The sequence below is a fragment of the Drosophila subpulchrella genome, chromosome 2R (assembly GCF_014743375.2).
Source record: "Drosophila subpulchrella strain 33 F10 #4 breed RU33 chromosome 2R, RU_Dsub_v1.1 Primary Assembly, whole genome shotgun sequence".
NCBI lineage: Eukaryota > Metazoa > Arthropoda > Insecta > Diptera > Drosophilidae > Drosophila > Drosophila subpulchrella.
Window position 1 is genome coordinate 21,824,327 of NC_050611.1, and position 10,329 is coordinate 21,834,655.

Sequence of the window (10,329 nt, forward strand, 5' to 3'; positions counted from 1 at the left end):
TTTTTTAGGATACTATTAAATAGTGAAGCTACCATAAAGTATAATACACTATTTTCTGGTTGTGAAGGTAACAATTTCATGGGTCAAAATTAAAATGGAACCCCCTACATAGGAAAAGTGTATTTAATCCGCTCTTTTCAATTTCACCGTATGACACTCCGTACTATCGAACCGCTGCAGCCACTGTGATGCCGCTTGGCCTGGATATACAGGGCTTGCCAACAAGTTACAGAGTTCGTGTCCTGCAGCCGCCATGACGTAATTACCTACATAAGCGGCCCGCAAAACAGGACACTGCACGCGCAACAGAGCCCGACGTGCACAGCGATGGGACAGGCCAGCAACAGTTGACAGCCGTTATCCGAGCTCGGCGCTCCGGTTTCGCTCCCGCGAGAGAGCTTATCCGTGGGCCGCTCGGTATAAAAAGTCGAGGGTCCTGGCTACAGGCAAGCAGTCGAGCAGACGACTTCGTGGCAAACGTTTCTGGTACAGCTGCTGGTGAACAGCAAAGCGACGCGATTGTGTTTCCGTTACAGTTTGAATCGGTTTCAGAAAGTGGGTGCTGCAGGAGCTTACTTTGGGTGCGAGGCAATTCAATTTGTGAGGCAGTGCCAGTGCGGTCGATCCTTTCGTCGCGTCGATAGCGGAGGAAACTCAATTAACAGGGACTTTGCAGTTGAATCGCTCCCAGGAGGACATCCACCATCCACGATGCAGGCGGTGCACAAATCTGCACACAACAGCAGGCGGCTGATGCTGTTGCTCTCCATGCTGCTCAATGCCGTAAGTCCTGGGGATTATATTTTCAATTTTGAAATTTGTAGCGCTATCAGCAGGATTCGGTCTGTGTGCTTCATGGACCGTGCTGGCTGCCTTCTCCTAAATTTATCTTTTATGTGTTGACGTGTGCGGCGGGGCATGAATTTTGGCGAAATTCAATTGTGGGTCCCTCTTTTTCTCGACGAGCGGAAATTGAAAACGCGATATAATCCTTAGAAGATTTGTGTATTTATAAAAGCTAATTATAAGTACTTGCCAAGCTGACCGACTTGCGAATTTTCTTAGTGTTGCTTCTGAAACCCAATGTGTAATCTCTTTACCCCTAACCATTTCAGGACGAATTGTCCGCTTCCCATAAATTAGGTTGTCAGAAGATACAAAGTTGTCTCCAGCTGCTCTGCTCCATACCAAGAAAAGGACTAAATTATTCTCCATTTTTCAAGGCCCCCGTCCACTTTGCAGTAATTTATATTGGCCAAGCCACGCCACGCCCCATTTAAGCATTACTCTTTTGCGGCTGGTTGCTGCAACAGTTGCCGCTGCGGTTGCAACATCATCATTCTGGCCAGGTCAGGACAACACGTTCAGGCCAGCAGTGCAGTTTTTCATTTCGCGTTTTCACTTTTCTTTTCTGTACATTGAACCATTTTTTGCGGGATGGCTGACATTTCTATTGTCCCTGGCTGACATATGGTGACATTTACCCATATTCGCGGAACTTGGTATTCCCCTGACAGCTGTTCGTCATAACTGGCTGCCGGAAGCAAACTAAAAGCACTTTGTCAAATTGTTTTTTCATAATACACGAAAGAAAGTTCTTTACGTTGGATAACTAAACCTCTCTTAGCTTTCACCAAACATTAATTAAAAGTTTCTTTGTTGTTAGCAAGAGACTTAAGACGCTAAGAAATCTCAAGTTTCAAGATCCAAACCGTTTTTAGCTGGGGAGAGAACAATTTTTTAAGCTTTATGGATGTTGATAGAAAATGAGGAAATAGATATTTTGTGATGACAATAATTAAAACGGTTTTAAAGTACATATAAATCAAATATAATAGAACTAAACTATTTAAAAACATACCGATGGCAAAAAATACAGATTTTTTTTTAATTTTTAGATAAAATTGAATATGTCCTGTATCAACTTTTTATGAAGCTTTCAATCAGGATCTTATCTTTCAATGACATTCGCAAGGGTGTGAGGATATATATGCAACGTCAGCGAGAGCAGCTACGTCAGAGGCAACTGCAACGTCAATAACAACTATTGTACAACTTGGTTCAATATAGACTTGCTAGTACTTTTTTTCTTCTATCAAAACTGCAATGTATCGCTGCACTAGAGACAACGAGTCAGCACTTAAACGCGTGACGATGCAAACAATTGAAGTGAAATGGAAACTGATATCGAAATGACACAAACGCGTCGGTTTGCCTTTTTCCTGTACCAGGCCAGATATGAAAGGTTTATGATATGACTCGTCATTGTCGCTCGCCGCGGTTATTTAATAAGCACAGAAATCAATAACCACCAACTGAGCGAATCAATAACAATAAATATTCACATTTACCATGGCTTTCGCATAACAAGGATATTGCGTATACGCACCGAATGAGTCGGATAAATGAGCAATGCATTAACTTTACGAACTTTCCATTTCCTTTTGAAAGGAGTATTTGTAAATATTCGCAGATGCTAACTTGGGGTCATTAGAAATTAACAAAAAGGATTGTTTTTGATAATGTCTGAAAAGTTTTCCGAAGATGTCCTTTAGAACCCATTGATTAAATGAGTACGACATTCCTAGACCTTTCGCACACTTTATTGTCTTGTTTTCTTTCCATTAAGTTTCCCAACTTTGAGCACTTTGGGTCGATTCTGATTAATTCAGCTGCCAAAAATATATTATGCGAAGACTGCTGCGAAAAGGACAAATAAGAAAATGTAAACAGAATACAGGGAACAGGCTTTCATATATCAATTTCATGCCTTGTTCCCATTGATACGCCAGTTGTGAGTTTACATTTTTATTAAAATGCCAGCAAGTCAAATTGATTTTATTGGAAGCACAATGGTAATCAATTTCTGCTCCACACAAAGCGCGTTATTGGGCGAGATGGGTATGGAGATTCCTTCTTTGCCATTACCAGTGTTTGCTTTGCATATATTTTCACAAATTCAAAGGGAGGGTAGTTTCGTTTGCAAGCGAAAGATTTTCATTATACATATAAGTATATCAAAATGCTTTATGGCGAGATGCCAAAATCATAAGACCACATATTAAATTTCCATAAAAATATTACGAACACGTTTAGGTTCATAAAGTATTCATGTGATAAAATGTACGCATGTCGACTAAGATACGAAAACTAAGGCAAGAGTATACAGAATTTCCTTTTGGACTTACCCATTTAGCATTTGATACCACTTCTGCTCTTAGGTTGAGTTATCTCTTCAATTAATCAGTACAAAAACTTCGAGTGTATGCCGCAGCTCTATTTTTTTTTCCGGGCCAGTAATTTCCACAAGCCTTCCGAACTATTTTCATATGAGAATTGTTAGGTTGGATTTCTCCTGTTGAAACTGCCCACAGAGTGACGGTGAAAAAGGAGTTACATGTGGGTTTCATTGCAAGAACAATTACTGTTAATTGAGGCATTTACACGGAATGGACGCATTTGAGACTGAATGCCAGTTCGGCTACATGGCCCATGAAAGTTCAGTGTTATGGATACGAACAGTTCTGTTCTGAACCAGCTACTGGCAGGACCAAACTAATATAATTTTTTAATTTTTTCTCCTCGATAAAGGAAAATTCCTAAACAGAATTGCTACTTGCTACTTTAAAGATTCTTTACGCATAATACCCTTGGAATGTTGTACCTTTTTCGGTCTCACCTTCCTTCACAAATTCCCGGAGAGCAATGCCGCTGACGGACTCAGTGCTCCTCGCCCCCGGGATCAAATTCTCGGGAAGGTCAGAGCACTTAAGTTTTAATATTGCGCACGGTATTTATTTAAGTAAAAGAAAAAGCAACAAAGTACACCATTAAACTGTCCATGGAGGGCATGGAAAAACAGGGGCAGGACGTCTGCGATAATAAAATTTGCCTGCGGCTGGGCTCAGGCGACATAAGCGGCTCAGCCGACATCACAGGAAAAAAAAGAAAATCAGTAAGTGTCGGGGAAGGGGGGAGTGCGGTAAGAGGACCTTTGCGGTCTGTAGGATAGCAAAATGTCCCCAGGACTGCTGATGCGCCATCCAAATAGCGCTCCTGGCCATTGTAGATGGTGCATAATCTCACGCCTAATTAGGCAAGCGATCTGAATCCAATCCGATTGCCATCATTGCCGTTTATTGGACATGTCCTGGCGTCTGTCCACTTGAGTGGACTCACGGTTGGTTTAATTAGGTTCGCTCTTATTGCTTATTGATTTCTTCCGCCTTGTCGAGCCTTAATTGGACTCCTTTTTAATTGCGACTGCACAAGTATTACGGCTAATTTCAGCAGAAGGAATGTTTTGCTGTCAGAAGCAGACTACGAAACTGCTGAGATCTCGCAGGACCTGGCCAAAAGGTAATTTAATTATGCAAACAATGGCAAAGGAATCCTAATTGCGCTAAACGCGCTAAAGAGCCACCTGCTTAAAGGGGCGAATAATAAAACGGATTAAACTGCGCAAGATTCATAATTTTAATAGCTCGTAAACCCCAAATATTTTACGTTCTCTCCAGCAGTTTTAAAAGTGGCAAAAATTAGCAAACGAGGACCCAACCACACAAATTGTTACGCAACACACAAGGCTCCCATGAAAGGACTGCTCGACTATGCAAGCCCACGCAGCTCAACGCCCCTACATCGAGCATTTTTCACTTGTTTGTTTAGGAAATGCTGGCGACAAGACCGCTTTTCCATGGGCAAAAAATTGTTAAAGCCTCTGTGACGTAATTTAATATTACTTAGTTATTTATATACATATTTTCCATTTTTCCATTGTATTTGATGAGCTTTTGTTTATTGTAATTTTCGCACCAGCGCTATAGAATAAGTCCTGAAAAGCTTTGGTTTTACAAAATCAAATAGCATTTTGGACCATTTTCAGCATTTTTATTAATGAATGTTCTATTAAAGATTTATGGCCCAAACAATTTAGGGATAAATAAGTTTTCCCAGCGAGGGCAAACCCAAAGAAGAACTACGATTTGCGAATTCCAAACAAAATCCAAAGGAAAACAGTTGACTTAACAAACACCTTTGGGTTATTATTTCAAGTGCTAATAAGACAGAAAGCTGGGCCTGTAGCAAAAATACGTATGGATCCTACAAGAGGCTGTCAATTTCTGCATGAGATTTACGGGCACAGACGCCGCCTGCCAGCACGTCCTACAACACATCCTGTGAGCCCTTCCTTCCGCCTCCCGTACTCTCGGCAGGCCAGTTATTAAAAGCGGAAGCTCAGTGTGCTGGCCCACCCTCGCCACTCAGTTGGAGAGGAAGGCATCCTGGGAGCTCACATACTCGAGCCTTCGAGATAACCTCCAGCCGGCCTGGAATTATCCTTTCGGTTGAGCGACCATTTGGCAAACAAACTGCTTCGACCTGTCTTCACATGTTGTTTTGTACGTGTACGTTGAAGAAAAATATTATGACTTTGGCTCAGACACTCCTGTTGCTCGGCTAAACAGTCATGTGTGAACCTAATTCTCGTTCCTCGTTTTGCTGTTTTTCTCGTTTTACTTGAAAGGCAGATAAGTCAATGCGACAAGAAGTCGCTTAGAGTTAGCTTGGACCACACTGGTATCTGATTTTACCCACTCCGGGGGCTCCTGGCACCATCATCGATGATGACGATGTCTTTGGGACGCTAATGGACTCTCCAAAGTAGGCAACAATAAAGTAAATAAGTCGAAAGTGGTACTTCTAGAGAACCATGCATCGTTCATGAGAAGCTTTTGGAAAATTTATGACCCCAAGGGCCCATGAAAGTAACTTGGTATCTTTCGATTCAGGACGGAAAAACTTTGGACAGGCGAAAAAGCGCCATGTGTCAACACATTTCAAAGTCAATTTAGTGTAAATAATTGCGACAATTAAGTGGGAGACAATGTGCGTTTCCTTTGGTAATCCAGTTGCGTGGGAGCAAACTCGACATTCTAGACCCGATTCATGATTGAAATGTAGATGTTGCGGATTTTTCACTTCCCCCGCTTTCTTTTTTCAGGCCATCCAGCCACGCTCCATTGTAGTGAGCGCCACGGATGATGTTGCCAATGTGTCGCCCTGCGAAATGGAGTCCCTTATAAATCAACTGATGAACCCCGAGTACCAGCTACACGTAAGTCACCTGCTGCAGTCCGTATTTATCCTTGACGTTAAAGGATTTACTGAGGCCGTGGAAGGCAACATCTGCCCCAGCTTTGAACTTAAATTGCTTTCTGCCATTCCATCCCGCAAATCCCTAATCCTTAGGCCTCCGCCTTGCGGAATCAACTGAAGAACCTACTCCGAGAACGACAGCTGGCCGTGGGTGAGGAGCAACCTTTGGGTGAGTACTCAGACTACATGGAGGAGGACAAGCGCTCGGTGGCTGCTCTGGCCGCCCAAGGCCTCCTGAACGCCCCGAAGAGGAGTCTGGCAACCCTCGCCAAGAACGGTCAGCTGCCCACGGCGGAGCCTGGCGAGGATTACGCCGACGCAGACTCCGGCGAGCCGAGCGAGCAGAAGCGCTACATTGGGTCCCTGGCCAGGGCCGGAGGATTGATGACTTATGGCAAGCGCAACGTGGGCACCCTGGCCCGCGACTTCCAGCTCCCCATCCCCAACGGCAAGCGAAACCTGGCCACAATGGCCCGTCTGCAGAGTGCTCCCTCCACCCACCGGGAGCAGCCGAAGCGGAATGTGGCCGCCGTAGCCCGCTACAACTCGCAGCAGAGCCACAACCAACGCGCCGGAGCCGAGAAACGCAACCTGGGAGCCCTGAAGTCCTCACCGGTCCATGGTGTGCAGCAGAAGCGCGAGGACGAGGAGATGCTCCTGCCCGCCGCCGCCCCTGACTACGCCGATCCCATGCAGAGCTACTGGTGGTATCCCAGCTACGCCGGCTATGCCGACCTGGATTGGAACGACTACCGCCGGGCAGAGAAGCGATTCCTAGGTGAGTGCTCAGCCGCTTCCTGGGAGAACTTGAACTTAAAGTCTTGCGGGTACGGGTATCCAATCCTTCCGAAGCCGAATACTTTCTGCACACCTAACATTTATCAGCACCCTGCACCTTAGCTAGCAGCCATGCGGCACTTTTTCTAGCACAGTTCTGTACATATGTTTATATTATCATCCCAAAAAGACACCTCCAAGGATCCCGAGTTGTTCGGCATCGAGCATGGCAACGATGCCACTGCGGTCGCAGACGAGGCGGATGAGGAGCCGGATACGGAGCAGTTGCCATCGCCGCAGAAGCGCCACATTGGCGCCGTGTACCGCTCCGGATTCCTGCCCAGCTACCGCTACCTGCGAAGCCCGGGGGGCGGTGGTGGCTACGGCGGGGCCGGGGGGCGTTTCAGTCGCTCGGGACGTGACGCCAGGCAATTTGTATGAGTAAATGGCGATGGTTCGATGTGTGCTGCTTACTTTGATTTTATTCTTTTCCTTCTTTCCTTCTTTGTTGTGAAAATTATGATTGTTTTTTGTTCGAGTTCTAGTAATTGGCCCAGAGACCTTTCATCTCTGGCCCTTGGTGTGCCTGTCCCCCGTCAAGTGGTAGTGTTTGGTTGACACGTTTCACAAGTAGCATGTTAGACGTCGTTGATCATAAATTGGCTGTTGGGATTTGTTGAATGCTTTGTGTTATTTCAGCCGGGAAACTGCCTGAGATTTCGTTGTGTCACTTCCTACTTTATTATCCAGTCCGCCGAGAGCCCCAACAACAATCAAGCGTATTTCTCAGACATTTCCGTCGGCATCTCAATGTAATTTTTTCCATTTAAATGGCGTTCGGAAATTCGATTTCCGAATACAGAGTAGAATACGTTTGCACAGGGACTTCCTTCGTTGGGGACAATCGGCTAATTTCCGGCACTTTGTCTGCCTTCGGTGGGCTTACAAGGAATAGCTTTAACAGGCTCAGGCGCCGATGTTTCTTAAGTTACGTTGAAAAAATATAATGGTCCTAAAAATAAATTGGACAAGGCAAAGGTAAGCTAATAATCAGCTTTCTTACTCTGATCGGTTCAAGCCACGATAGATTTTAACAAAAGGCGTATACGTAATACCTTTCAGTCCAAAAGTATGCAACATAATTTTGAGTTCATATTTAACAGCACTTGACAAGAGGGGCGCTGTTTTCAAAGTGTATGTAGATACAATTCCATGCTACTATACATATTGTAAACGAACGTGCACTCAAAGAAAACTTTCGGCAGTTCGGTGCTCGTTCAAGTGTGATACTGCAAAATAGCTGTTGTCAGACATTTGTATATAAATTCATTTAGAATAAATTGTTACATTTTTGATTTAGTGGTGTTAAAATACTCAGTTTGTATTGGCATGTTTAAGCTCATTGGCATGATCTGGTCTTTCTATGGACTTCTTAATCTTTCGTTTTTCTGCTAATTTTCATTTAATTGCAAATTGTACTGTAGCATTGCTGTGGAGGGTCTTTAGCGAATGGACTGCATCTTGGACCTAGCGCATTGACTGCGAAACTGTTTTCTATTCTGTATTCCTGTAGACCTCTTGAAGAAAGCCAGCTAGAGGAGACATAATAATTCGATCGGTGTCTTGCCCCCAACAGGTCGGGTACTACCCCCAACACGAGCGACTGCGTCAACCCACCGCAGCCGTTTGTAAGCAGTGTTTCATCCCCAACCAACCGATGATCAATTGGAGTGGTGCTGGCATACGCGGTCGTCTCTCTAAGTACTACGTGGATCCGGAGGCCGCTCCAGCGCGCATGCCCAGCCTCTCCACCAACTCGCTGCCCTCGGGACGCCCTCCGCGTCCGCTCCTGCGCTCTGGGGCTCCAGTCTATCCGCCCTTCCACACTTGGGGCACTCCGCCGCGTATCACAGCACTGCATCGACGAGAATTCCGACGCAACTTGGACAATTACGAATACTAAATATCGACAATATACTCTTTATGCGAACTACGCGATACAGATTACCTTAATACCGTAGCCGGAATATAGAACTATTCAGTGAATGTACTAAATGTAGAACCCCCAAACTTATTGGTCAAGTCACACACAACACCTGCGGCCCTCTCAACTACCGAGGCTAGCGAGTGAAATCGAGAGCTGTAGTTGGGGGTGCTCCACTTTGTAGGATCTGTATTGCTATAACTCTCAATGTATAAATTATATTTACAAAACTGAAGTAACTGATATCAGTGCAAATCGAATAACGATATATATCAAAGCAAATCATATCGTCTTTATCATTTAATCTCTTGAAGGATTAGTGCCAATGTTGTACCTTGCAAGAACTAGAGCTCGCTCAAAGAACTTTATCCTTTATTGCTAATATACTGATACCGGTTTAGATTCCTTTTCCCAAACGTCTTTTATGTGTATATGACAATAAATATTTCCCCTAGTCCAAAGCTAAGTATTGCCACCAACGATCATTAATATATGAGAGTGTTAACAAACTGCGTCAGAGACAATAAAACTTGGTGAGAAATAATGAAAGTATCGATTTATATATACATAAATATATTATACATACATGTACTTCAGACAATAAATAAAGTATTGACAATAAAATATAACAGGAGTATCGAGTATTCCACTAAAAGTCATTTGGATTGATTTTAACTTTTTCAAATTATTGGTAAAAGACCTGGAAATACGAAAGAATATAAAAAATATCTAAATAACTGTGTGTAATAATAAGTCTGATGTTGTCAATAATTAATTTAAACGATTATGAATTTGCAAATCAAAGTATTTCAAATGCGGTTAATCAAATAACTTATTACCAAGTATTTACTTCGATTATATATGAAACCTATCTAAGCGCGTGCATAAGGTTGAGCTCTGTCAACAGACACAGAGCTAGGAACTCGCATCGGATGTAACCACTAACTATCAACGTTATTTATCTGTATACACATTATGTATATCGTATAAAAATAATGCAAATATATACAAATATTACTGGTTTGTTCCTATAATACAATGACCTGTGTTTTAATATACCCTGTAATTTTAGAGTTGGTGGATTTCTACTGCTCCCATTTTCATGGTGGGCGAAGGTTTTTGTCTTAAATGGTTTGACTTTTTTTTTAAAGGTCACCAGTATAAGAATATAATGTTATTTTTTTATTTCTCCATTTTATTTTCAACAAGAAAACAACCTAGATCGGGCTAAATACCGTTGGATTATAAAATTACTCACCTTACTACTTGAGAACTGGCCATAAGCCTGGCAACACAAGCCTTTCTCCTAGGGCTAGCAGAACATCAAACATGACTGCCAACCATTTAAAAAAAAGTGAGAGTAGGCAAATAAAATAATATACTTTTATTATTTTTTTGATCACTACGAT

At 43.2% G+C, this 10,329-nt stretch overlaps 1 protein-coding gene across 6 annotated transcripts; it reads left to right on the forward strand.

The window, feature by feature from the left end:
- Positions 1 to 354: 354 nt before the first annotated feature.
- Positions 355 to 9,937, forward strand: LOC119550990 (neuropeptide-like 1). Of its 6 annotated transcripts, XM_037860031.1 has the most exons (6): positions 355 to 486; positions 553 to 783; positions 6,005 to 6,118; positions 6,253 to 6,937; positions 7,127 to 7,371; positions 8,573 to 9,937. In XM_037860031.1, exons 2-6 carry the CDS (start codon positions 712 to 714, stop codon positions 8,897 to 8,899), a joined length of 1,443 nt encoding a protein of 480 aa, XP_037715959.1. In that variant the 5' UTR covers positions 355 to 486; positions 553 to 711; the 3' UTR covers positions 8,900 to 9,937. The 6 variants fall into 6 exon arrangements, with proteins under 6 accessions (XP_037715959.1, XP_037715958.1, XP_037715961.1 ...); XM_037860030.1 differs by having other exon boundaries at positions 461 to 783; XM_037860033.1 differs by having other exon boundaries at positions 461 to 783; positions 7,127 to 7,377; positions 8,573 to 8,709.
- The last annotated feature ends 392 nt before the right edge of the window (positions 9,938 to 10,329 follow it).

Excerpts from the sequence above, each read along its gene's own strand:
- LOC119550990 (XM_037860031.1), top strand. The coding sequence starts at position 712 with ATGCAGGCGGTGCACAAATCTGCACACAACAGCAGGCGGCTGATGCTG. Across the intron at positions 6,119-6,252 it reads ACCCCGAGTACCAGCTACAC|GCCTCCGCCTTGCGGAATCA; the intron begins GTAAGTCACCTG and ends CCTAATCCTTAG. Across the intron at positions 7,372-8,572 it reads GACGTGACGCCAGGCAATTT|GTCGGGTACTACCCCCAACA; the intron begins GTATGAGTAAAT and ends TGCCCCCAACAG.